Source organism: Petaurus breviceps, unplaced genomic scaffold (assembly GCF_028583685.1).
Source record: "Petaurus breviceps papuanus isolate PSGF00001 unplaced genomic scaffold, PetGlider_PUasm1.0 125, whole genome shotgun sequence".
NCBI classification, from domain to species: Eukaryota; Metazoa; Chordata; class Mammalia; order Diprotodontia; family Petauridae; genus Petaurus; species Petaurus breviceps.
The window spans coordinates 5952430-5980340 of NW_027185653.1; the positions used below are offsets into that span (position 1 = coordinate 5952430).

Below are 27911 nucleotides of genomic sequence, written 5' to 3' on the forward strand. Positions count from 1 at the left end.
CCAATTATTTAGATCTGACTTTATTTGTGTGAAAAGCATTTTGTTTGTAATTGTGTTCATATAGTTCCTGAGTTTGTCTTGACAGGCAGATTTCCAAATATTCTAGATTTTTTACATTTACTTTAAATTGAATTTCTCTTTCTATCTCTTGTTGTTGGGATTTTTTAGTAATATAGAGGCATGCTAATGATTAATGTGAGCTTATTTTACATCCAGTAATTTTGCTAAAGTTGTTTATTATTTCAAGTATTTTTTCAGTTGATTCTCTAAGTATACTATCATATCATGTTACAAAGAGTGATAGCTTTGTTTCATTTTTGTCTATTCTAATTCCCTCAATTTCTTTTTCTTCTCATTGCTAAAGCTAACAACATTTCTAGTCAATATTGAACAGTAGTGGTGATAATGGACATCCTTGTTTCACCCCTGATTTTACTGGAAATGCTTCCAGCTTATCTCCATTACATATAGTACTTTCTGATGGTTTTAAATAGATGCTACTTATCATTTTAAGGAAAATGCCACTGATTGCTATGCTCTCTAGTGTTTATAATAGGAATGGGTATTGTATTTTTTCCAAAGTTTTTTGAACATCTTTTGATATAATCATATAATTTCTTTTAAAATTTTTATTTACATGGTCAATTATGTTTATAGTTTTCCTAATATTGAATCAGTCTTGCATTCCTGGTATAACTCCCAGTTGGTTGTGGTGTATTATCCTTGTGATAAGTTGCTGTAATCTCTTTGTTAATATTTTGTTTGAAAATTTTGCAATTATATTCATTAGGGAGATCAGTCCATGATTCTCTTACTCTGTTTTGGTTCTTCCCAGTTTAAGTATTGGCACCATATCTGTGTCACAAAAAGAATTTGATAGGACTCCTTCTTTGCCACTTTTTCCAAATAGCTTATATAGTACTGGAATTAATTGTTCTTTAAATATGTGGTAGAATTCACTTGTAAATCCATCTGGTCCTCGAAAATTTTCTTAGGGAGTTCACTGACAGCTTGTTCAATTTCTTTTTTCTGAAATGGGGTTATTTAAGCATTTTATTTCCTCTTCTGTTAATCTGGGCATTTTATATTTTTTGTAAATAGTCACGTAGTCCTCACAACTTCATCAGGATGGGGAGGCTATCAAAGTCATTACAAAAGGATTCATATTTAAACTTGCTAGGCCCATTTAGAATTACTATTAATGTTTTGTTCCATTAAGTTAAGGTCAACATGTTTGTCTGTATTAAGCATAGACTGTTAGGTACTCTAGGTGCTAAAGCCACAATGAAAACACATAAATAGTCCCTATCCTCAAGGAATTTACAAACCTAATGTATGAGGTGAAATGTATAAGGGTGAAGCATGTGCCCAAACAAATCTTGATATGTTCAAGGGGATAGAGAAAGAGATTAGACCTGTGTTTTCATTTCTCTAGGAAATTTCTAGATGAGGAAACTTCCTTTATGGATGCAAGTTGGCACCTACTCTGAAATTTTGAGTCTCAGAAAGTTGCCTAGGTTAAGTGATTTGCTCAGGGTCTGCATATCAGCCAGTATGTGTCAAACATAGGACGTGAATTCATCTCTTTTAGGTTCCAAGTCCAGCTCCCTATACATCATACCAGGCTGCTGCTCGCGGTAAAAATTAGAAAAAATGCCATGAGAAGATTGAGAAGAAGGAGACTGCTTTTATCTTAGACAGAGCAATGAAGTATCATGGTGGAAGAGGAGACTTGGTTGTACCTTCCAAAGGAAGCACCCAAGTTCAACAAGGAAAGATGAGAAGAGGGAATTCATTGAAGGAATCTGGGAAATAATCAGCAGGGCCACAGATATCAGAGAGGCTGCAAGGAGAATCCAATTTGGCTAGAGCATAAAAGGGAGGAAGGTGACACAGGACTGGAAAGGCAGATTGAAGCCAGAATGTGGAGGGCTTTAGATGTCAGGATAAGGAGTTTCTTTTTTATTCAGTACGTAAAGGCTCCCTACAGAAGGTTTCTGAGCAGAGAAGCAGTATGATCAAACCAGTATGCAGGAAGGCTATGCAAACAATATTGAAACTAAACCAAGAGCTTGCCAAGGATTTTTTTTTTTTAATCTCTGGAAACATCCAAAAATTTGCAAAGGTTTTGATTTGAGACTGTGAAGAATTGCAGGAAACATGAGTATTAATGGAGGGGGTGCCTGGATCAATGGATACTCAAAGGGTGAAGGACACCATTCAGATTTCAACCCTCAAAACTCTCTCTCCTAACCATCATTCATTCACCCTCCTTCCTCCCCTTTTCCCTGGCCCCTAGACAGAAACTAGCTTCTCAATCCACAAGAGCTATATAATTCATGTATACTCAGTGATGGTCTCACACTCTAAAAGTACACAGAAAGATAAAAGGTTCTGGTGTTGAAAGCCTATGCCTCACACAGTTAACAACAGTCTTAAGTGCTTGATATGTTGGGGGGAGGGAGGCTACTTTTCCTACCAATCACAGTGTTTGCTACTCTACTACACTATGAAATACAAGGATCACAATTATTTAATTGGCTTTCAGAGTCTTATGAGCTTCTATTCAAGGCCTTTAATTAGTTGGGGTTTTTGAAGTCTGTGTTTTGGGGAACTTGATTCAAATGCACCTTGGGAGAGTCTATGAAGAAAAAGAAGAAACTGAAGGAAGTAATCAGAATATAATACTTTTAGGAAGGAAAGTTCAAGGCTATAATCCATTAATAAGGCTGTTTTGTTTAGGCCTTGCCAAAACAGTCTGTCCTCATAGGTCCAAAACAGAGTTGTGCTGGGTTTTTTTGCTTGTTTTTTTTTTTTTTTTATGCCAGATGTCATAATTTTTTAAAGCCCCAGTTTTTAGTAAAAATGGTAACAATTTGAATGGGCAGTTAATACCTCATTGGGGAAAAAAAAAACAGTCACATGACTGAATTTAATTACCTGTAAATTTACCAACTGAGAACTTTGGAAATGGAGGGTGGGGGTAAAAGAAAAAGGAGAGGGAGGAAAGAAAAAGATGATGAATAATAAAATGAATTAATTTGGTCTGAGCTTTTGGATCAAAGTAGACTGAAGGAAGTAAGTTCCCCATTAAGGGAAGACATAATGATTATTTGTTGGGGATATTGGAGAGTGATTTGTTATTTTATCACTTCTGAGCTCCCTTTCAACTTAGAAAATTCTGTGATTTTGATTCCATGAGGAAGCTGGATCACAGGATCCCATTTAGCTCAAATTCTCAGATTCACTAAGAAACTGAAGGTATGAGATGATTTATCAGTGAGAGATGGACAACAGAATTTGTAAGTCTTCCATCCTAATTCTAGATTCAAAAACTAAACAAAATGCCTTTTTAATTCTTTTTTTGTTTCTTTGGAGGGGGGAAAGCAGGACAATTGCGGTGAAGTGACTTGCCTAAGGTCACATGGCTAGTAAGTGTTAAGTGTCTGAGGCTGGATTTGAACTCAGGTCCTCCTGACTCCAGGGCCGGTGCTCTATTCACTGCCACCCAGCCACCCCCAAAATGCCTTTTTAATGACATGGACAAGGAAGTCTACCTAAAAAATGGTTAAAAAATACGACGTACAGCACAAATGTTAATGATAATATTTTCAGGATGAACTAATGGGCTCAAGAAAAACAAACAGAAAAGGAATATCTGACATCGAGGAGCATTTCTGCCCTTGCTTCCCTACTGACATATCAATCACTCAGAAACCCAAACGCGCCTTAAAACGAATAAATCAGACAAGGCCTTTCTAGACCTCCCTGGAATTTGTCCAATCTTAAGACAAGTCTGTTCCCATTCGTGAGCCCGGTGGGTATCCTGGGGTATCAGGTCAGTATTCACTCACTCTTTCACCAGTGTGACAGCGGGTCATGAGAGGGGCGCATTCTGGGTCTGTAAGGCACAAGGTGAGTCACAAGGCAGGATGGTCTGACGTGGCTCTGGGGGAGGCTGGAGCAGGGACCGGTGTTTGCCAGCACAGATCTGGGCCTCGGTAAGCCTCCTCACACCGGCCACGCCACCTCCAGGCACCGGGAATCCTCACCGGCCGCTGCCCTGGCCGGGGCTGCTCTCGGCCCTCATCTCGGCCTCCCGGCTTCCCTGGCTTCCCTCGAGGCCCACACAAAACCCTCCCTTCCACAAGAGGCCTTCCCCCCCCCCCCCATGCTAGGTGGCCACAGCAATGCTCCATGTGTGCCTGAGATCACACCCAAGGCATCCTGCGTGTAGCTGGTCTGTGCACGGCCCACTCGAGACTGGGTTCCTGCAAAGAAGCTTCCACACAAACAAGTCGGCATTCCGCCGTCTGTGGGCGCCGTGTCCTTCACAGTTCTGGAGAGGCGGTCAAGTGGGGCGGCGGGCAGAGGGCCAGACCTGGAGTGGGGGGTGCTGAGATGGAATGCAGCCCCTGGCATTCCGGGGACATGACCGGAGCCCCATGACCCCTGTCCACTTCGGCTCCCTACACCACAGAATAGGAACAGTAAGAAGGGGCACCTCTACTGGACAAGGGTGCTGCGAGGATCAAACGAGCTGATGTTTGTGAAGCACTCAGCGCAGTGACTGGCACATAGCAGGGCTCTATCTGCTGGCCCTCTTATTTCTGCCTCTAAATCCAAGATTTTGCTTTTATTTCATTTTAAAAATATTTTGATTAATTAAGAGAAAAGCTGGGACGGTGGAGACTCATAGGCAAGTAGCTGTGTGGTTTGGAAAGGTCAGAACAAAACTCCAATGTCTGTGCTTCATCTCTAGTCACTGCTGGTCTTGCTGAGAAAGCAAATCATAGCCAACATGAAAAGCCTACGAACTTTAACTCGTTTTGATACCAATTCTGGAAATTCATTTCAGTCCGTCCTTTTCCTTTACCAGCCCCTCATCTGTTCTGTCTCCATCACTCTTTCAGTACTGCACATGATAAAATGTCAAATGTCTGATCAACATTACTTGGCAATAACCTCATAAAGGCTTTCTAATCAAACTCCAACATAAAGTCTCATAAAACTTTCCTATGACATCAGTTTGTTTAATATTGTGGTTTCAGGGATCCAGTAAACAATGTTATAGATTTTTATACCTTGTTGCTTTTTCACAAAACATGTCATTTTAAAACATTTTTATACCTTGTATAAACTGGGTATGTCAATTTCATAGTCCCCAATTTCTGCCCAAATGTATACTTTTTGTCACAGCACAAATTACTCACTATAGCTCCAATGTCATAAGCTGTAAAATCCCTTTGAAGTAGTAACGGTAGAGAAAGACCATTGGACTTGAGTATGTGCTGAAGTAAATTTCAAATTCTTGGCCCAAAATGTAATCCATATTTCTACATTACACCCCACGCCTCACCCCTGGACCTACTTGCTTACTACAAGTAAGGATTTTTCCATTCTTTGTACTTATATCTCTGGTGAATAATGGCTGGAACATAGGACATACTTAAATGCTTATCCACTGACTAAATCAATCCTATCTCAATATCACAGTCTGCCCAGCATCTGATAAAATGGTCCTCGATAGAGTGACCTCAAAGCTAAGAAGACACGGGTTCAAATCTCACCTCTGAAGCATAATGGCTAGGTGGACCTGGGGAAGTTACTTTACTTCTCATTGCTTTAGATAACTCTGTGAGACCATAAGAGACAAAGAAGTTGCCAATGCAAACTGATGAAGAAAGTTTTCTAAATTGGGAATTCTTTATACCAGTGAATCACAGGTCTAGTCCCTATACATAAATCTTTATTTTCCAAACCTCAAATCAAAATACCTGATCTGAGGAAGGATGATGAGTCGTTTTTCAGGGGTGTCCAACTCTTCATGACCCCATTTTGGGTTTTCTTGGCAAAGACACTGGAGTAGTTTGCTATTTCCTTCTCCAGCTCATTTACATATGAGGAAACTAAAGCAAATAGGGCTAAGTGACCTGACTAAGGTCACAGAGTTAGGAAGTCTCTGAGTTCAGATTTAAACAGATTTAATCTTCCATACTCTAGGCCTGTCACTTTATCTTGTGCCACCAACTGCATGTGGAAAGATACTTCTTATCAAAAGTTTACTTCCATTTTTTAAACAATGCTGTGCCATAAATTTGAAGTTCTGCTGATGTGTGAATGTAATTTATATTTCAAAAATGCCCTTATGCAACTGAAAGCCTTAGTACAGCAAAAGGTGCTGCTTCCCATCTACTAGAAACTCTAGCCCTTCAGTTTTGTAACCTGCAAACAAAAATCCTTAACAGTCTGTCCAAAGGTATAGTATATTTGACATTTAACTGCACTGTCATAGGCATTTGTGCTAGAAGCAGCATTAGAGAGTCTAAACCCCTCATTTTAAAGATGAAGAAAATGGAGCCCAAAACAGTCAAGAGATTTGCCTCATATCACCCAGATTATAGAATCTGAACCCAAATCCTCTGACTCCAAACTCTGTGTTCTTCTCACTGTACCACAGATATTTTCACATAGAAATGAAGCTTAATCAAGCTCTCAATACAATATTTAGCTTTAAATTTAATGTCAGCATTTTCCCCTTTCTAACAAAACTCCTAGAAAAAGCTCCACATCCTCTATTCTTCCTCTCCAAACCTTTAATCTCATGGCCGCTGTCTCCCAAGTGACCAGAGATCTGCTAACTGCTGAGTGTGAGGGTCTTTTCTCAGTTCGCATCCTAACAAGAATATGCCGTATTTAACTTTAACACCCTTCTCTTCCAAGACACCTTTTCCTCTCTGGTCCTTTGTTGCACTACTTTTTTCTAGTTCTCCTCTGACCCATCTGACACAGCTCAGTCCCTTTCTGCTGACTTATTCATATCAGGCTTCCTAACTGTGGGAGTTTCCCCAAAGCATGGTTGTAGGACTTACTCTTTCTTCTCTCTCTCTCTAGTTTCTCTGAATAATAATTATGACAGCTAGTATTTTTATACTGTTTTAAGAGTGGTAAAGCATTTTACGTTTCCTCATTTGATACTAATTTGATACTCCCTTGGATTTTAAATATCACCTCCAGACAGACAATTCATAGAGCTATGCATCCAGTCTCAGGCTCTCTCCTGACCTCCACGGAAATGCCAAAGATATCTTTAACTCACTATGTCCAAGACAGAATTCATCATCTTTCCCCCAAATCACCCCTCTTCTGAACGTCCCTATTTTTTGCTAAGAGGTCTACTATTCTTCTAGTATACCAGCTTTTCAACTTCAGTGTTATCCTCAATTTCTCACTCTTCCTCACTCCACATATACAATAAACTGGCAAATCTTAAAGAGTTTTTACTTCTTACATCTCTCCCTTTCTATGTGTTCACACAATCACCACTTTATTTCAGGACCTCATTACCTTTTGTCTCTTAGATTCCTTGGTCTCTTCCTACTCCAATCCATCTTCCACACTTCTGCCAAAGTGATATTCCTTATACATCGCTCTGATTATGTCACTCCACTACTCAATAAACTCCAGTGGCTCCCTATTGCTTTGAGAATAAAATGTTAACTCCCCTAGCTTTTAAAGCCCTTCATGATTAGCCACAACCTTCCAGCCCCATTACATGTTACTTACTTTCCCACACCATCTGGTCTAACCAAATCATCCTTTTATCTGTTCCTCACACACACAACACTGTCTTTATTACTTTACACTGACCATTCCCCATCACAGGAATATACACCTTCCCCAATTCTGCCTAAAAGGATCTTTCACTTCCTTCAGCTCAAGAACATTCTCCATGAAATAAATCCTAATCTCAAACTTCTCTATAATTACTTTGAATTTAACTGTCTTATATTTATTTTGCATTTAATCTGGATATTGCTGGATATGTACATGCTATCTCCCCCATAGACTCTAAACTACTTAACGGATGAAATGGTTTCATTTCTTTCTTTGTATTTCCAGTATCTAGCCCAGTGGCATGCTGGCATATAATAGATACTTCATAAATGCTGGCTGACTGACATATTACTACCCTCGCTGTATCAATGTTTCCAGTTACCCTGTCAATTTCTTTTTTTCTTTTTGGAGGGGGGAACCAGGGCAATTGGGGTTAAGTGACTTGCCCAAGGTCACACAGTAAGTGTGTCAAGTGTCTAAGGCTGGATTTGAGCTCAAGTCCTCCTGACCCCAGGGCACTGCACTACCTAGCCACCACCCCCTGTCCTTTCCCCCATTGATTTTTTTAAGCAATCTTTCCAAGAGTCCTGTTGAACCATTTTGTAAACACATAACCACAAACACACACAAAACAACCCTTGAAATCCTAAGAAAGGTCCCTGCCCCCAAACACCAGAATATTAAAGGCAATATGAAAGACTTCACTGTTTTCTGATTCAAATTGTCTTGGAAATGAGAGACAGATTCTTGTAAATGGATTTCTAGGGAACAAAGACCTACCTGAAAGAAAACCTAAAGTATATGTGGAGACTAAGGGGGAAAAAAGGAAAAGAAAAGTAGGGACCCCCCCAAAGAAAAACTCAACCCATTATTCACATTTTTAAACTTCATCAAAGGAACCATCTGAAAGCAAATGCCAAACATAGCAGAATGCCAGCTCTTTAATTAGACATTCTTATCAATCTTTACATAAACTACTCACTCAGAGCATAGGAGCAGAGTTAAAAGCAAACTCTAATATTTGGCAGACCTTAAATACGCCTCAAATTGAGAGACTGCAATAAATGAAAGCAGGCTCTCACCTACTGCACATTGAGACTGTTAGCCTGTAAGCCAGCCAAACAGAAGATGAGGCACTCCCACACAAAGCCAGGTAGTTATGACTCTTCAAATTCCCCTCTCATCTGTCTCCAAGAATCTCCGAAATGGGGTAATTCTTCCTTGACCTTCTCTGTTTCAGATGTTGGTTTAGCGATCCAATTCTGTGATCTCATGTGCCAGACTTTTCTTATTTCCCTGTCCCCAATTCCAGGTAACCTGCTTCTTCCTCCGAGAAAAGTGCTCCTTTTGCTGAATCATGAAGTCTGATTTTTGTTTTTTATCCTGGACTAACTCTCATGAACTACCATGTATGGTTCAAGAAGGCCTATGCCTTTCCCTTGACTCCTCATCTCCCAAAAGATATAAGAGACTGGCCAGCAAATCAAACAGAACAAAAAGTTCCCTCCAACAGTAGCTGATACCTCCCGATCCCCCAGACCTCAGGCCACCTTTGGCAGATACAGTAACTGCCTTTTTACAAACTCATGCTAGGTGACACATCCTTTCGGTGTCTCAGTCTTATCTTTAATCATTTCCTGGATGGTACATTTTGGTTATCTACTTCCCAAAAATAATGTTTCTCTAGCTCTTAAAAGCTAGGAAAGCATAACCAAGAAGGGGGAAAATGTGCTCTTAAGAACACGAATAATCTTTCCCTCTCTCATTTATCAAATCATATATCTCAACCATATTGTCACAAAAAAATTGAAACATGCATTAACTATGCGTAGGAATTTCTGTGATTTTTTTTCAAACCAGAGATGAAATCGCTGATCGCGGTTTTTTTTTTTTGTTTGTTTTATTTTGTTTTAGGAGGAAGGAAGAGGGAGGCCAATCAGTCCGTCACTAAACATTCATTCAGAACATACTGTGAGCCAGACACTGTGCTGGGAATTTAATTAAAGGTAAAATACAGTCCTTGCTGTCACAAGGAGCTCACAATTTAATGGGCGAGACAACATAAAAATAACTATATACAAACTATATGTGGGATAAATTGGAAATAATCAACTGAAAGAAAGCACTAGAATTCAGAGGGATTGAAGGTTTCCTGTAGAAGGTGAGAATTTAGCTAGGATTTGAAGGAAGCCATGAGGTAGTGATGAGGAAGGAGAACATTCCAGGTATAGGGAACAACCAGTGATAATGCCCCAGAGTTTGGTAATGGAGTATCTTGTTTGAAAAATAGCAAGGAGGCCAGTGTCACTAGATTCTAGAATATGTGGGGGGCGGGCAGAGAGGGGAGACGTAAAGAGGATTCTATGATTAATTCTAGAGGTGACAACATGCCACTGAAGCTTATTGAATAGCAGGGTAACCGTCAGATTTGTGCTTTTAGGAAGATAGCTTTGACAGTCGAGTGAAGAATGGACTGGAATGGGAAGAGACTTGTATCACATATATCAACCAGCAAGCTATTGCAATAATCTAGGTCTAGGGTGATGAAAGTGGTCCAGGGTGGTAGTAGTACCAGAGAAGAAAAGGCAGAGCAAGTGAGAGTTATGAAGGTAAAAGTGACAGGCCTTGGCAAGAGAATGAATATCAGAAATAAAAGAAGTGAAGGATGTCACCTAACTTGTGAATCTGGAGGAACTTGAGGGATAAATGGCACTCAACAGTTAACAGGGAAGTTTGGGAAGGAGTAGAGTTTTTTAGAGGAAAAGATAATGAATTTAATTTTGGATATGTCATATTTAAGATATCTACAAGATACCCAGTTCCATAGGTCTAGTAGGTAGTTGGAGTAGATTTGAAAAGATCACAGGACTTGAGTCAGAAGGCACTGATTTTATTCTTGACTATGCCACTAACCAACTATTGATTCTCAGTTTCCTCATATGCAAAGTAGGAATGATATCATTGGCTCTACCTCCCCAACAGTGTTGCAAACTGTTAAAGACTATACATTATTATTTTTACCAATAGGTTATAGAAGTAAAAAATATTTGTGTTCAAGTCATGATCCCCAAAGCCTTCATACTCATAAATCCTGCCACCGGGAGAAAAAAAGAAATTACAATAATGATTGACCTCTCTAATGTTGATAAAAGTTAACAATTCCCTTTTTCCAAAATAATCAGATTTTCACCAAGATGAAATATTATTGAGATAGAATTGAATAGTATTAACATAGGAATGAAGGACACAGTCAGGGACAGGACGATAATGGCGGGATGAGAAGAGCAGGGGACAAACAGAAGAGGGCAGGGCGGACATTGGTTAGACAAATTGCCCCCACTCGGGAGCAGAGAAAAAGTCCCTCTTGGGAAACACTGGACAGAATATCCAAATGAACACAAAATTCTATTTTCAGTAAGATCATCATTAAACGCTTTTGTGAAGGGATCAATATTCCCCCTTTAGACTCCATCAAAATAAATATTCTTTTATGAGATGAGTAATGCAGATGATGCTACTCTTACACAGGTTTGAAACTTGTCTTCTAAGATTCAGTAATAATAAATGTCACCTATGAAAGCCCAGAACGTCGCAGCTTAGTCACTGCTCTACTGTCTAGACTCTAATGTCTCATTTACTTCTTATCAAGTCATCAGTGTCTAGCCCATTAACCATTATTATCCATCCATTTGCATGGACTTCACTCAGTTATGGCCAAAAGAGGATAGTCGATATATAGCCAAAAATAGATGGGGCAGCAGGTAAATATTTATTTTAAAATTGTTATTAAATAAAATTAAAGTTTGGGTAATGGAAACTATAAATAGCAAAACATGTTAATATAAGGTCTACTAATTGTTCATTCACCCAACATTTATTGGACACCTGAATATCAATTCAACAAGTATTTAATAAATACCTATGTATCAGACCCTGTCCTAAGTAATGGGAATCCAAAGACAAAAACAAAACTGTCTTTCTCTTCCTCCCCTCAAGATCTCACATTCTGCCCGTATAAACATCAATTTAGCAGATTAATAAATACAAGACAGACACAAAATAAATACAGTGATTTCTGTAGAGAAGGGAGCACAACATCCGAAAATGCTTTTGTAATAGTATCATTTTAAATGAGCCTTTAAGGGAACTAAGGGTTTCCACAGTCAGAAGTGAGGAAGGCTATACCTTAGGCATTGGAGATGGCAAGATCATGTGGGGTAAGTGGAAATAGGCTAATTTGGGCTGGAATGCAGAGCACATGAGGAGACTTGTAGGAGGTGCTGTGGAGGGAGCGCTGTATCTAGACTCAGGAAGATCTAAGTTCACAGCTAGCCAAAGACACTTACTAGCTGTGGGACCATGGGTAAGTCACCTAACTCTGAGCGCCTCAGCTGCTCATCTATAAAATGAGCTGGAGATGGAAATGGCAAACTACTCCAGGATCTTTGCCCAGAAAACCTCAAATGGGGTCACCAAGAGTTGGACAAGACTGAAAAACAACTGAACAGCATATACTAGAGGATGTGTAACCTACTGTGGAGAAAAATGAGCGGCATTGTTATTACTATTAACAGTCTAGAAAGACAGGAGCAAGGGACTAGGGCTCTTAATCTCACTTTAACTACCAACAAACTACGTGCATAATCTTGGGCAAGTTACAAACTATTCTGAGCCTCAGCTTTCTCATATGTAGAATGAAGGATTTGGCGAGAATCTCCAACATCTCTTCCAGTAAATATACATATATATATATATATATATATATATATATAATTCTAAGAAGTATCACCTTCATCTTTCAAACATTCTTGCCTTAATTCTTTATTATATGTAGGCATGAGGACTTTCAGGAAAAATATAAGTAGTTTGAAATGATCATTGAGAACTGAGCCAAAGAAACCATTTTTTCTTTCTATATTCAGCGTTTACTACGTACAAGGTACTGAGCTAGTCGCTTAAGCATCAATTGATATTTATCAACGATACACAAATATCAAGAAGTAGGTGTTGCTGTAAGAAGGTCTGAAGTCATTAAAAAATGTTGTTTTTATTCATATGATGAAAACTTCTCTGCCTCATTCTTAGGATAAAACTGAAATATTTTGGGACAGAGGGCAGATTACTAGTTACAAGGCTAAATGGCACAAATATGGAAATACTGCTGTTCAAGGCCTACTCTACCACTTCACTGCCATGTAGAAAAAACACTTCATTCTTGAAAGCTGTCAATAAAGCTTAAGTTCTGGGAGGTCCTACCAGCTGGGAAAGGTTTTAAGTGGCAAATCTGCCTGTCTACTGTGAGAAGTAGCAAAGGGTTAAGTTTCCACAGGACTGCAAAAATTGTGAAATGAAAGGGGTGGCTAGGTGGTGAAGTGAACAGAGCACCGGCCCTGAAGTCAAGAGGACCTGAGTTCAAATGTGACCTCAGACACTTAACACTTACTAGCCGTGTGATCTTGGGCAAGTCACAACCCCAATTGCCCTGCCTTCCCCCTGCCAAAAAAGAAAGAAAGAAAAAAATTGTGAAATGAGGCTACTGATAAAAAGTGAGCTTAGCAGGACCAGACAGTAGGCTTAGGAAAAGTTGAGGCAGTAGCCTTGGGAAAAAGTTGGATTCCCAGTTCCTACTGAACTTCTAGATAATACTAAAAGTGAAATAATGTGGAATAAAACGAAGCTGGCAACAACAGGCAGATCTGACCAGTTAGAAGACACACAGTGGCCTTGGGACACTCTGGCCCAGATAGGGACACATCTAGAACCTCATGTATTATGTATATTATCTAACAATGAGAGTCTCAATAGTAATAATGTATGGTAATGGAAAAGGTGTACCCTAAAGAGAATGAGCCAGTCAATCCTCTAAAGGGAATGTTTGCACCAAACTAATGTATAAAACTGGCTTGGCCTTTGTACCCGGGACTCTGCCTTCCACAAGAGGGAAGGGCTCCTCTTCTGGCCAGAAGTGTCCAATTCCTTTGGATTTCTCTCTAATAAGTTTCTTTTGATATCAGATTTCTGGTATAAACTGGGTTTTTGCTTTTTCCAAGTTGGCATTTCCAACACTACCAAGGTCCAGCCTAGTTGCTCAGCCTATGATGATCAGCAACAGGTAAGCAAGCCATGATAAATGTTTTTAGCCACCATATCTTTTTAAGACCACTAGTTATAATAGTGTTTCAATCTTCACTGGAGAAAAAGTACATAGAGATTTTGGAGGTGTTGAAATTAGGAGATACAGCAGGGAGCCCCAGTAATTCCAACACTGTACTACTGGAAGTCAAAATTTCCAACCATGCAGAGCCTCTGAAAACCTGATTAATGTAGTCTAAAGAGGTGTGAAGTTTAAATAACTTTTTTTTAGCATGTGGGGTTTTTCATACCCCTTCATTTTCAAGTCTTCAAAACATCTTATTATTTCACAGCTAAGATATCTTGGTAGCTTGCCAAGAAAAAGATAATAAGAGAAATGCAGGTTTCCTCCTTGGATTTTGAGGGAGAAGGAGAAATACCTTCTTTTGAAGGTGGGAGGAGAAAGAGAGAAGGGGAAGGAGAGAATGAGAAGAGGAAGAGAATACTTAAGTAAATGCAACAGTTCCTATCCTTAAGGAGTTCAGTTTAAGGTAAGTCATTGAAATCATCCTGTGAAATCAGTATCAATCTAAAAAGACCTTATGGTATATCTTTGAATGGAAAATTGATTAGAAAACAATTGCTGGAATTATGCTAAAATCAACAATAACTATTTGCCAGTAGACTGGTCCATCCAGAATCTATTTATGCAAATTTTCCTTGAGCCTGGACTCAATCGATGCTCAATAAAGCCCATATGATTTTGTATTTTCTTGTTTGGGCATACGTTGCTTTCCCCAACAGAATTTAATCTCCTTGAAGTCAGAAACTGTTACTTTTTTTGTCTTTGTATCCTCAAACCCTATCTGTGGAGTATTGCTAGAAGACATGGAACCCAAGAATAGGCATGAAGGATTTTATCAGGGAAACATGATCAAAAGAAGAAATGAGTTTGGGATGGCTCTAAGGCAAGGGTGAGGGATACCTGATAGAAACATATTTCTCTAGTGGCCTACTGATATCCAAAGGAGAGGAAAGAATGGTGAATTTGGATGTGGACAGCAGTGGATAGGATGTGCAGGGTTTCAATTAGCATTGTTAGAGAGAATATACAAGAGAAAGAATACTAGTTTTGCCGGCAGAGGACTCAGGTCTAAATCCCATCTCTGACATTTATTAAGAAGACCAAGGTTAAGTGCAAAGAATGTCAGCTCTGTTGACAGTGGCTCCTGTAGTTCCTTAAGCAAATCGTTTGGCTTCCTTGGGCTTCAGTTTTCTCATCTGTAAAATTAAGGGCCCCTTCTAGCTTCAGACTTAAGATCTCACCCAAAACAAATGATATTACAAACCCATCTGAGTACTCCAAATATTTTGCAAAGTATGTGGCATGTAAAAGGAGAATAACAAATGCCCACTAAATGAATCATATATGTGGAAATGTGGTTACCAGCCATCGTCAATAATGATTCCAAAATATCACATTCAACAATTCAATTTTAAGACATTTAGTAAGTACTTACTGTGTGTGCAGACCATAATGTACAAAAAAAAAAAAATAAAAAGAAGGCTTACTGATGAAGATGATGTTTACAAGGAGTGATTAGGCTAACAACTTTCTCCTTGTAAAATAATCCACTTCCTTTGGGTGTGTGCAGAAGAATAGGAATCAAGCTAAAATGGTTAAAAACATCTAATAGGAAGTCACTTCCATAAGCACAGGGACATATTTTCCTGGATGAATTAGACCCTGGAAAACTCAGTCGCCAGAGTGAAAATATCTTTGTCATGCAAAATTCTCATGTAGGAGGGAAAACCATAAAACCCCAATGTTTTGAACTGCTATCTAGAATAAAGACTGGAGGGGTGGAGGATAGAAAAGGGGGACTGGGAAAGACAAAGATACAATACTTTAAGGGAAGTTACGAAGTAAATAAAACAGAAACATATCCTTCAATCTTTTTATATATTTGAGTGCCAACTGAGGTTGAAAAACTCTTACTAAGTTCTTAAGAGAAAGTAGGAAAGAACAATATAATGGTGGCATAATTGGTTACACTGACTTAGTTTTCATAGAATAAAAACCTTTACAAAGAGTCAAAATGTTTGTTATACTCCACAGAATAGAAACTCCTATTTCACAAGCACCACCCTAACACACCTTAATACCAGACAGGAATAAGAAGACCTGGGCCCTAGGCCAGGTTCTGTAAAAAAGTAGCTACATAACCATTTTAGGCTTCAGTCTCCTCATTTATAAAACAAATCCATTGAATTAGATGATCTGAAAGATCTCCCCCTGATTCTAAAGTCCTAGGATTTTTAAATCTGCCCAGTCCTCTTCCTCTTCCCTCCTGAGACTGAACTCAATTACACAAAAGAGGTGAATGTTTGAATACAGAATTATAAAACTTTCAGAAAAATAAAACAAAATTCTTGATACTCTGGTAATCCCTAAAATAATAAAGTCATAATGATGTCATTTATAAATGCGTATTGAGACACATGGGCATAAGGAACTCATTTTGAAAGAGCTAAAATTTGGTCTTTACAGATGATTCTGTGCCTAATCACATTTTTAGTTTTCACTACAAGTCCCTGGATCAATCTACTTATGATGACTCCATAAGCTTAGAAATATAGATAATCTAGGATACTGAGGCAAGAAAAACAGTAATGCTTTGCTCATTTTTTCACAATTAAAAGTCTCTGATAAGATTCCTTAGAAGTCAGTGTGTAAGTCATTCAAAGTCAAAAGCCCCAAAGGCACAGGAAAAGGGTGAATGCTATGAAGTATAAAATGACGAATGAAAACTCCTCCTGCTGATTAAATTCAGGTATATAAAGGAACAACTGAGTACCAAATACAAAAATACCTTCGTTAATCCCATCTTAAAGATTTTGAGGTTTTGACAAGTACCCAATATCCAAAAATGTTTAAAGTTTTCATACCTCTTATTTTGTTGGTCACCAGTGTCTCTTCTCTGCAATGCAATTTACTTTATTCCTACCTAAGAAATGTCAACTGGAGGGCCATGATACTTCTGAGCAAGATGAGCAAAGAATTTCCTCTCCAATGTCTAAGTATAAGGATGGACTTTAAGTTTTCCCAAGAGTTTCTACCACCTGACCAATCTCTGAAGAATATTAAGACAGTTATCTATGAGATGTCCCAACACATTTTCAACATCCTCAGTAAGAATTATCTCCCACTCAATTGGGAAGTTGAAAATATTCAAAAAATTCAAATTGGGCTTCATCAGCAATCTGAGTATCTACAAAAATGCTTGGAAGAAGATGAGAAACAAAAGAAAGAACTGGAGAAAGAGGCATCAGGACTTAGTATCCTCCAGCTGAACAACTGGGAACTGAAGAGATATTTCAAGAGAATAGTTAATTTCCTAAAGGAGAAGAAATACAGTCACTGTGCATGGGAGATAGTACGACTGGAAATGAGAAGATGTTTGTACACACTTCAGAAACTCCTCTCACAACTCAAATAATAAGGTACCTTTTTTTTTTTAAAGCAATCAGGGTTAAGTAACTTGCTCAAGGTTACATGACCAGGTGTTTCTGGGTGGGTGCTAAGTGTCTGAGCCTGGATTCCATCCCCAGGTGATCCCCACACTGGAGCCGGTGCTCTTACTCGCTGTGCTACCTGGCCGCCCAAATAAGGTACCTTTTAAAAGAAAAATCCTTTTTTTCTCTCCAAAAATTACACTATCTTTACATGTTAGAAATGGACTATTTTAACAACTGCTGATTCCTATTGCCATGTATTGTACATCTATCTTTAGTTCTACTTAGTATCTATTAGTGATTCATTCAATGTTTAGACTTGCATGGCCAGTCCAAAAATTGCAGTATTTAATTACTTAAGGGGTTATTTATAAGCACTCTTCTCAATGATTACTCTTCTGCCTAACTCTTCTTTTTCTTCTTCAAGACTGAAACTAATTGACTAAAAAGAGGAAATATCTGAATATAGAAGATAGTTCTAAAAATTTCAGGAAAAAACACAAAATTCTTGAGACTCTGATAGTATGTAAAATAAAAGAGCTAAGGTTAATGCCCACTGTTGACATCGTGTATAAATGATATTTGGACATGTGGGCATGAGAAACGAATTTTAAAAGGGCTAAAGTTTAGTCTTTTTTATGGTGCCTAATCACAGAAGGGGAGGGGGCTTACTTGAAAGTCCCTATATCAATCTTCCCAGTGATTAGACCTTAGAAGCCAGTGAGAAAGATGGCGAAAGTAGTAAAGAAGGGTTATTCATGGATTTCTTTATATATGCCTCACCAGAAGTTTAAAGAACTAGTACTTCTATCTTCTGCTCCCCTTTTTTACTTTCCTTTCCTTTCTCCATGTTTTTACAAAGTCTCACTCACTTTGCCCTGTTTTTTTTTTTTTTTTTCTCTTCTTCATAAATGTTACCAACCCAACTGGTGGTGAGAAACCCATTGAACACTTAAGCAAAAAGCAGGTGTTGCCAAATCTAACGCTTCAGCTCATTAATCCATTTTGCTCAAATTTTACAATCTATCAGAATGTCTTAATGTCCATGATAAAACATCTGAAGGAAAAAGACTTCCTTTCTCTTTTCATGGAGAGACTGATGGCTGAGATTTTTGAACCTCGTGCTTCCAACCTACAACTGTAAGTAATATTCTGAAGCCAAGTAAGAGGGCAATATATATCATTACCCTTCTCTTGGATTTCACTTCTGAAAATTACCAATGGAACCAAATTTTAAAAGATGACAAAACACAAGAAAATATAAAATCTGAGAAACACTAATCAGAAGTCATAAATAAACAAAATGTGGTAGAATGAAAACAGGTGCCATCCAGAACTAAAAAAGACCAGGTTCAAGTCCCTTATCTGACACTATGTTTTTTATGTTGGATAAGGCACTTTATCTTTCTTGACCGCAATTTCCTAATCTGTGAAATCAGGGAGCTAAATTAGATAGATAATTTCTAACTATGGTCCTTTCAAGTTCTAACATTCTGTGATTTTCTAAGTACAGTCTGAAAACAAAAATGGCATGATTTTCTATGAAAACTATTCCAAACTGTGAAGTTTCTGTATGGCCTCAAGGGAAACTTCCTAATTTCCTGCAATTCGTAGACAGGCAAGACAAAAAACTGTTTATACCAGAAAAAGAAAAACGTGAAGAAAACACCTAGAAATGAACAATCATAGTTACTAATATTATACTATGCTAAGTGGAACAGTGGTGGATGAGGTATTAGGAAGATCTGAACTCAAAGCAAGTCATTTAACCTCTGACTCATTTTCCTCATCTGTAAATGGGGATAAAAATAGTTCCTATCTTCCTGGGTTGTTGTGAGGACCAAATGAGATAATATTTGTAAAATGCTTTGCAAACCTTAAAGCATTAGATAAATGCTAGTGGTGGCTGTTGTTACTAATATTTTATTTTGGGAGATTTAAGATATATCACATAGTTACTTAACACAAAAGCAGTGTTTTCTACTTACTTTCATTCTATACCCAAATGGTTGAAATCTGTGATAGATTTTTTCACCTCTTGCCCTTCAAATAAATGAAATATAAAGATCTTTATGCTGGGATTCCTAAATATGATACTTTTTTTTTGTTTCATTCAGCCTGTGAAGTAGAATGTTAAGCCAGGATTTAGTGAATTACCCATCATGAATAAATCAAGCCAAACAGTTTTTCTTTCTAATTATTTGGTTTTATTTTTCCTAAATTATCTAAATGATTGAGTGAGCACAATACTATTATGGTTTATCTGTGTAGCCACTGCCCACATTAACTTATCACCTAGCTAATTATGCAGATTTTGTCTTCCTTAACTTCAGAGAACAGAACTAGGGCCAAATGACTGGCCATAAGACCAAAGATTTTGAGCTGATCCAGTGGAATAGGTTAGGCACACAAGACACAGTAATGAATGACTATTGGAAAGCTACTCTTTGATAAACCCAAACACTCCAGCTTCTGGGATGAGAACACACTATTTGAGAAAAACTGCTGGGAAAACTCAAAAGTAGTATGGCACAAATTGGGCTCAGGGGTGGGGAACCTGCAGCCTCAAAGCCACATGTGGCCTTCTCACTCATTGAGTCCAAGTTTTACAGAACAAATCCTTTTATTAAAGGGATTTATTCTGTGAAGTTTGAATTCAAAGGGCTGCACTTAAGGACCTATAGGGCTACATGGGCATTGAGACCACAGATTCCCCACCCCTGCTGGGCACAGACCAACATCTTATACCGTATACCAAGATAAGGTCAAAATGGGTACATGATTTAGACATAAAGGGTGATATTATGAACAAATTAGGAAAGCAAGGAATAGTTTACCTGCCAGATCTATGGAGAAGGGAAGAGTTTATGACCCAACAAGAGATTGAGATCATTATGAAATGCGAAATGAATAATTTTGATTACATTAAATTAAAAAGATTTTGTACCAACAAAGCCAATGCAACCAAGATTAGAAGAACAGCAGAAAGATGGAAAACAATTTTTACTGCCAGCATCTCTTATCAAGGCCTCATTTCTCAAGTATACAGAGATCTGAGTTAAATGTATAAGAATATAAGTCATTCCCCAATTAATAAATGGTCATAGGATCACAGGCAGTTTTCAGAAGAAGAAATTAAAGTTATAATCATATGAAAAATCACTCTACATCACTGATTGGAGAAATGCAAATTAAAACAACTCTGAGGTACCACATCACACCTATAAAATTGGCTAATATGACAAAAAAAAAAAGGAAAATTAAGAATCTGGGAGAATATGTGGGAAAATTGAAATACTAATACATTGTTGGTGGAGTTGTGAATCCATCCAACCATTCTAGAGAGCAATTTGGAGCTATGCCCAAAGGGAGATAAAACTGTGCATACCCTTTGATACAGTAATAATTTCACCAGTAGGTCTTTGTCCAAAAGAGATCATAAAAAAGGGACAAGGATTCACATGTACAAAAATATTTATAGCAGTTTTTTTTTTGTGGTGGCAAAGAATTGGAAATTGAGGGGATGCCCATCAATTGTGGAACAGCTAAACAAATTGTGGTATATGAATAAATGCAATGGCATACAAGATTGTGCTATTAAAAATGATGAGTAGGCAGATTTCAGAAAAACCTGGAAAATCTTACATGAACTGATGCTGAGTGAAGTGAGAAGCAGAATATTATACACAGTAACAGCAGCATTGCACAATAACCAATCTTGATAGACTTAGCTTTTCTCAGCAATACAATGATACAATTCCAAAAGACTCAGGATGGAAAATGCTATCCACACCCAGAGAAAGAACTACAGAATCTGAATAAAGATCAAAGCATACTAGTTTCTATTTTTTGTTTGTTTTTTTCTCATTGTTTTTCCCCTTTGTTATGATACTTTTTCATAATATGATTAATGTGGAAATATGTTTAATATGACTGTCCATGTATAGCCTATATCAGATTGCTTCATATCTTGGAGAAGGAGAAGAGGTGGGAGGAAGGGAGGAAAAAATTTGGAACTCAAAATCTTATAAAAGTGATTGTTGAAAACTATCTTTATATGCAATTGGAAAAAACAAAATACTATTAAGTGGGGAAAAAAAGAAAAAGATTTCAACCTAGAAGGGCCCTTGGAGGTCATCTAGTTCAACTGCTGATCAATGATGCATTCTTTGAATGTAATGCATATAAAGTACTCATTTAAGTCCAAAATAGCTTGTAGAGTATAATAGAAATAGATTATAAATTTTTGAAGACAAAATTTTATCTTATTTATTTCTGTATACCTGTCAACTCCTAGCGTTACCTTGCAGAAGGTGCCATGTAATTATCTGTTAACTACTGAATGAAGGAAATTTTTTAAAAAAAGTTTACATTGTGTTATTTCAACTAATTTCAGAAAGTTAATCTTTTCATACATTTAGCTGTAGGGAAAATTACTTGGCAAAGATGAGGAGAGTAAGACCCAGAAAGGTTAGGCTCTTGTACTGATAGCTAACAGCAGAGCCAGGATTTGAATCCAGGTCCTGACATCAAATCCAGGACACTCTGGAAGTTGTGGGGATTTTAGGTCATTGTAAGAAAAACTTTCCTTACTTAATGGGGAGAAAGCTAAATTTGGTCAGACTTGGTTTCCTCATTTATAAATTGGAGATATTATCTGTAAAACCTATGGTATTATTTGTGGTACTGTTGCTAAGTTCTAATGAGAAAATGTAAAGTTTGCTTTGCAAACCTTTAAGTGCTAATGTCTGCTACTATTAATAATAATTAGAGCTCCTCAAAAGTAGAATAAGCTTGTCCCTTATGGTAGTAAGAGGACTTAGAACAGAAAGTCAGGGGCCACTTTTCAAGGATATTATAGCTGGGATTTGTCATTCACATATGGTTTGGTTTTGAAGACGTTAAGGTCCCTGTCTGAAGTTCAATAAATTTGTGAAATGATATTTCTCCATCTTTTTCAGAAATGTCCACCTTCAAGCAAGGAACAAACACAGAAAATATGTCTCTGTGAAGGACTCCAAAGAAAAGGGAATTTACCTGCTGCCATCACTAGAATTTTTCTGGTAGAGTTTATGTGCCAACCTCTCAACTCCACACTTTTTTAGTCCTCTTCAGCATAAATATGTACAAGCTTAGATTGTCTACACATGAGGCCCACCGTGCACAGGAAGCCTTAGCCTCAAATAACGGTCTTGGTCAAGAAGTTAAAAAGGAAAAATGAAGGGGTACAAAGCAAGCAAATAGAAGAAGAAAGCAAGAGGGTGAATTATTGCATAACTCATTCAGCAAAAAATAAAAATAGTCTATAGATATCTCTGATATCTATTGGAGATGTTTCTTGGATTTGCAAACTAAGTATAAAGTACAGAATTACTATTCTCCAGGGATTTCTCTAAGTTTCATTGTCCTTCGAACTACTCTCATGATATTGGTGCTTCTGATTCTATAATTTACAATTATGACTTTCGTAAGTGTAAGTAAAACGGGAGTGTAGGAGAAAATATCAAATTGGTCAAGAATTTCAGTAATCTGTAGCCATCAGAATTGTTCTTGGGATATAGAAGGAAGTCATACTCTGCTTTTGTCTTCCCCTATACTTAGGCCATTTTCTCCACCAAACTATAACAGAAGGAAAGAATGTATTGCCTTGGACATTTACAATGGTATTATTCATGAAGTTTCTAGTAAAAATACAGTTCTGTGTTCCTCCTTATGTAATACTGTCTTTAGGAAACATTTTCATGAGAAAACTTCTGAATGTCACTCATGCTTTAGGAATTTTTTTTCTCTTCAAACCAATTAGTGATAACTGGAAATGAGAAAACAAGGAGGCCCTGTCATCTCTAGTCAATTTACTGATTTATTTTCTTGGCTCTTTTCATATGAAGTCAAAACTCACCAAGTCTGAAAATAGGAAAGAGGCTGAGACCAGATTTGCCTAGAGAGCACCTGGAGAAGGCATTTTTATTAACTAAGTTTTGAAAAAGGTGCCCCTGCTGTATTTGAAGTAGACTTTTGAGTCTTCGCTGTCACAATTGTAGCTTGACTTAACATTACAGAAACACCTATTTGTCATAAAAAGTGGAATTTTATGCTTCCTGCAAACCCCTTGTACCACTCTAAGACAATCACCAACATTCTCCTTTCTTGTTTGTATAATTTTATCCCTAGCACTTGGCAAAGTGCCTAGCACTTAGTAAGTGCTTAATGGCACCTTGAAGACTTTTAAGTGCTGTTTAAATGCTAGATGTTGTTTTTTGGAATTTAAAATGACAGTTTGATAGCACAGTGGATAGAATATCGGACCTCAAATCTGGTCTCACAGAGAGCAAGTAAGTCATTGAATCTCTATTTGCTTCAGTTTCCACATCTGTAAAATGGGGGTGATAACAGCACCTACCTCCTAGGGTTATTGTGAAGATCAAATGAGTCAATAATTGAAAAGTGCTTGGCACAGTCCCTGGCACATAAGGAGCGGTTTATAAACCTTAGTTCTTGTCATTATTAGCTACTATAGTTATTATTTATAAGAATAAATAATAAAAGGTATCTATCCTTGCATTACCTTACACCACCCCTAGACATGTATATTAAGTGACTTTCTACCTTGCTTGTATTTAAGCCTGCCAAACCAGCCTATCAGTGCTAGGATTTAAATTACAGGGTGCCGGAAATAATTTAGTGCTGCAGTCTACACCAGGTCTTTAGTCTACACAGTACCCACTGTGTAATTTCCAGTTCCAATGAACTGTACCAAGAGGTGAGACACAAGTCACCCAGCCTTAGTTTGAGGCTCAGCTGCCTCCTTCTTTCCCCTGGGTGAAACTGGAGGGGGTGCAATGGAAGTTCCTTGGATGCCTAAATTTACTGACATTCTACAAAAAAGCCTGGGCAAGATACTTAAGAAAAAAAGGACAGAACATGTAGTGAACTTTCAGAAGTTCCCATCTCAAGTACTGAGGAGGTCTGGCATCTCAGTGTATCTGCTGTATAGACAGCATGCATTGTCCTGAATTTACTACTGCACAATTGGTTTCTGTAAATAATACACTAAATATAGGTGGTTTTCTGGACGATGTTTAAATTGTACAATTTAAATGGAAAAATGAAGGAAGCTGTTCTATGATCTAAACGGAAATAGAAATGTCACACAAAAAAAATGGACATAGCACAGCACTGAGTTCCCCTGCTCATGACCCTCAAGCCAGTAAATATGGTTCATTCAGAAGTTGATCAAGTGCCTACTATGTCTCCATTTGAATCTGTGCCATAGGAAGCACCAAACTTTGATCTGCTTATTCTGCAATTACCAGAATTTTCATTTGTGGCATTCCCAGTTTACAAAATAAATGTTTACTACAAACCTTTCAGCAACATTACTCCCCACCTGGCAACATTCATTAATTAAAGAGTTTGAGGATCTTTGGTTTCCTATGCTCATTCTCGCTAGGTGGATTCAGTCTCTAGCTGCAGCAGTTAAGGCTCTCCAGATGCCGCCACCCACCCACGCCACAAAGAAGCGGTCCACAGAACCACAAGTTTCCCGAAACTTTGGAGTTTGAAGCTGCGCCTTCCTTCACCTACTGTGGGGCAGCCCTACACTGCTACAGTATTTGCGCTAAGGGCTCAAATTAAGCGGCCCCTCCGAGAAAAAAAACATCGGGCATCTTGGGTTTAATTGGCTTTTTTCTTCCTTTAAGTTACAAGCTGCGCCTTTTACAGATCGAAGCACTTTGTGAGTGGCGGACGTGATAAGATCTGGGGACTGTGCCCTCAGCTACCAGAAGGGGGGACGGGGCGGGGAATCTAGGCACTTTCTCTCCGCCCTTCAAGCACTGCAGGCCTGGCGGGATGTCTCCAGGACAGATGTGCAGCAGCAGAGAAAGCAGGGAAAGTTTGCTTTCTTGTCCCAGATTGTGACCCTGAGAATGGCTGTGATAGCCGGGAGGAAAAGAAAGCGGTGTCTCTCCGGAAACGTCGAGGTCGCCCCCCATCCCCCTGCAGCTCTCCCACTCCATTCCCCCGCCAGATGTTTCAAACACAAACAATTCGGGGGGAGGGGTTGAAGAGATGCGCGGCGGGATACGGAGTAACAAAAGCCCATTCCTTCAGGGCCGGGCTGGGCCCTTCCACCCAGGAAGAATTCTGCACTTGCTAGCCTTAAACATACCTGCCTTAAAATGGGCCCGGGGTGGGGCCACGTTCTGAGAGGAAGGTTGGAGGTTTTTTATCTCCACTCCCACCCCCGGGGAAAAGGGAGGGGCTGAGTTTCCAGATGTTTGACAGTAGTGGTCCTATCTGGAAAGTATTCAGCTTGCCCCAGGTTTACCCCACCAAGGCTACCCCAAAGGGAAACAGAAGCAACCAGAGAGAAGCAAGGCTTCCCCCGACTACCCCCCAATGAGTCATTTTACTCGGATCGCCAACACTTCTGCCTCTCCCTGCGGTCCTGGGTAGCTCTCCTTGCGAAAGTTTGTCAAGAGAGCTGCGGTCTCTTCCCAGAAGCCCCTCACCCCAACACAAGAGCCCTGGAGCACAGATGCGCGCGCGCGCGCGCACACACACACACACCACACACACACTTCTGGGAAGAAAACTGCGTTAGTGGGGAAATCTCATCTATAAGAAGTTCTAGATCATTATTATTTTTTAAGCACGCAGTGATTAAAAGCGTAACCAAGGAACATTCACACTCAGGGGAGTCCAAATGTATCAGCAAGAGTGGATTTAGAATGAAGAGGGGAATCATCCCGACCTGGTGAAGAGACAAGTTATGGGAAGCGGGGGAAGGTGCAGGGAGGGAAGAGACAGAATGCCAACTTCTGCCACATTGTTGCGCAACATCCAGGTGTGGAGAGTGGGCCACTCGGCCCCTCTGCCCTCTCCAGCCCTTTCTCCTCACTCCCCCCCTACCCAGGCACAATGCACAGAGAAGCTGCAGCCAGGACCAGGAGGCAGGCGACTGAGGCTAACGCTGCTGCGCCCGCCTTCTCTTTGCGCCCCTGCTAGCTGGATTATTTTACCTTCAGCCTTGGAACCCCGTCTTCTCTCTCACTCTCTCTGGATTCCAGGGAGTTGAAGGGGTAGGGAGAGGGTTACCTCGTAGCCAAAGGGAGAAGCGGGCGCAGCTTCAGATCCACGGGAGGTAACTCCAAATGCGGTGCAACGTGAACAAACCGCGCAGTGCCACGGCCCCAGTAACAGACGCAATGGGCCTGCCTGAGCCACACATAAAAAGCCCCCTCATGTATGGAGCAATGCTCTCCGCAACAAGCGTCCTGCTGGGGGCCTGGCACTAGCAGACAGAGTACGGGAGTGGGAGGCCCCCTAGTGTCCGCTGGACGCCCTGGCAGCCCCATCACGGATCAGAGGCGAGCCAAGCAATTGTCACTGTGACTGGCCTGCCTCTCTGGGTCTGCAGAGGGGAGACAGGAGCCCGCTCGCCTCTTGCAGCGACTCTGACCCACCTCCTCTAGACTCAACTGTCTGAGTTTCATTGTTCTTTGACTTCCAATTTCACCTCTCTGGTCTGATCTCTATATTCTCCCTAAAGGCACGGAACTGACCATTTTACTCGCCCAGCTCCAAAACTTTCGGTTGGACTCCTCGTCGCCGATAAAATAAAATACGAAATCGTTGGATTGACATTTAAGGCTCTCCATAACCTGCCTCCAACCTATTTTTAATCCCCCCCCCTTTTTTTTTTCAAATAATTTATTTCCTCTCCCTCATTCCATGCCCCTGCTTTGGGGAAAAAAAAAGAAAAAGCCTTAGTAACAAATATTTATAGTCAAGCAAAACAAATGCACACATTAGCTATAATCATAAACTATAGGTTTGTGTGTGTGTGTGTGTGTGTGTGATAGCTGTTCCCTCAATCCACCAACTCTCTGACCAGAGGTGGCATCGGTTTTCTTGAATGGTGGTTGGTCACTGCGTTGATCAGAGTTGTTAAATCTTTCCAAGTTGCCTTTATAATTTGAAACCTGTATTTGCAGTTTCCTTACACCGCTTTCCAGTCAAACGGAACTGCTGCCCATTCCCAGAACCCATACTCCATCTCCCACCTCCCTTCGTTCAGATAATTCATTCCCTGCCCTTAGATGTAGTATCCCGCTCATCTCATCTTCTCAGAATCCTGACTTTCGTTCAAGACCAATTAAAATGCCACTTCCTCCACGAAGCCTGATCCTTTCCAATTATTAGTTGTCTCTCCCTCCTCTATTTCCCTTGCACTAGACTTAGTTTGTGAGTATTCGGTGACCCCACCAATAGAACACAAGCTCCTTAAGTCCATGAACTGTTCCATTTTTAACTTTGTATCCCAGGTGCCTAGGACAGTGCCTTCGGAAAAAGAAAGCCCTTTTAAAATGTCTGTTGTTGAATTGTTATTATTTAGGAATTATACCAAATGTTAATCCCTCAATTACTGCCATCTCAGAGGGAACATCCCAATAGAATGTCTTCTACTTGAGAACAAAAGACATATCTTTTTTGCCATTGTACTCTCAGTGCTCTATTCCCTGGCACATAATAGATAACTAATAAACACTTGTTGTTTATTGTTTCTCAAATGGAATGCATAGAAAGTAGTTTCAAGTATTCAAAAATAAGTAGTAGATGACCAACTCTTGAGAACAGAAACTCTGCCTCTGTTGTCATTGTATCCCTGTTAATACTCATCATTCCCATGCATTGATAGAGGC

At 39.2% G+C, this 27911-nt stretch overlaps 2 protein-coding genes across 8 annotated transcripts in view; one reads left to right on the plus strand and one right to left on the minus strand.

Annotated features, from left to right (window-relative positions):
- The window catches only part of MOB3B (MOB kinase activator 3B), a 324421-nt gene extending 297908 nt beyond the window's left edge, over positions 1 to 26513 (minus strand). For 4 of the 7 annotated variants that reach the window (XR_011168757.1, XR_011168747.1, XM_069090511.1 and 1 more), the window contains exon 1: positions 26229 to 26513. The gene's annotated coding sequence lies outside the window, so the exon portion shown is untranslated. Of the gene's footprint in view, positions 1 to 26178 lie in introns of all 7 variants that reach the window. The other 3 variants (XM_069090475.1, XM_069090492.1, XM_069090483.1) reach the window with 2 other exon arrangements.
- On the plus strand, positions 13152 to 19457 carry IFNK (interferon kappa). The gene has a single exon (XM_069090532.1). It carries the CDS (start codon positions 16620 to 16622, stop codon positions 17187 to 17189), a length of 570 nt encoding a protein of 189 aa, XP_068946633.1. The 5' UTR covers positions 13152 to 16619; the 3' UTR covers positions 17190 to 19457.
- Positions 26514 to 27911: the final 1398 nt, after the last annotated feature.

Bases quoted from the DNA above. Each gene is read 5' to 3' on its own strand.
- IFNK (XM_069090532.1), top strand. From the start codon at position 16,620: ATGTTTAAAGTTTTCATACCTCTTATTTTGTTGGTCACCAGTGTCTCT.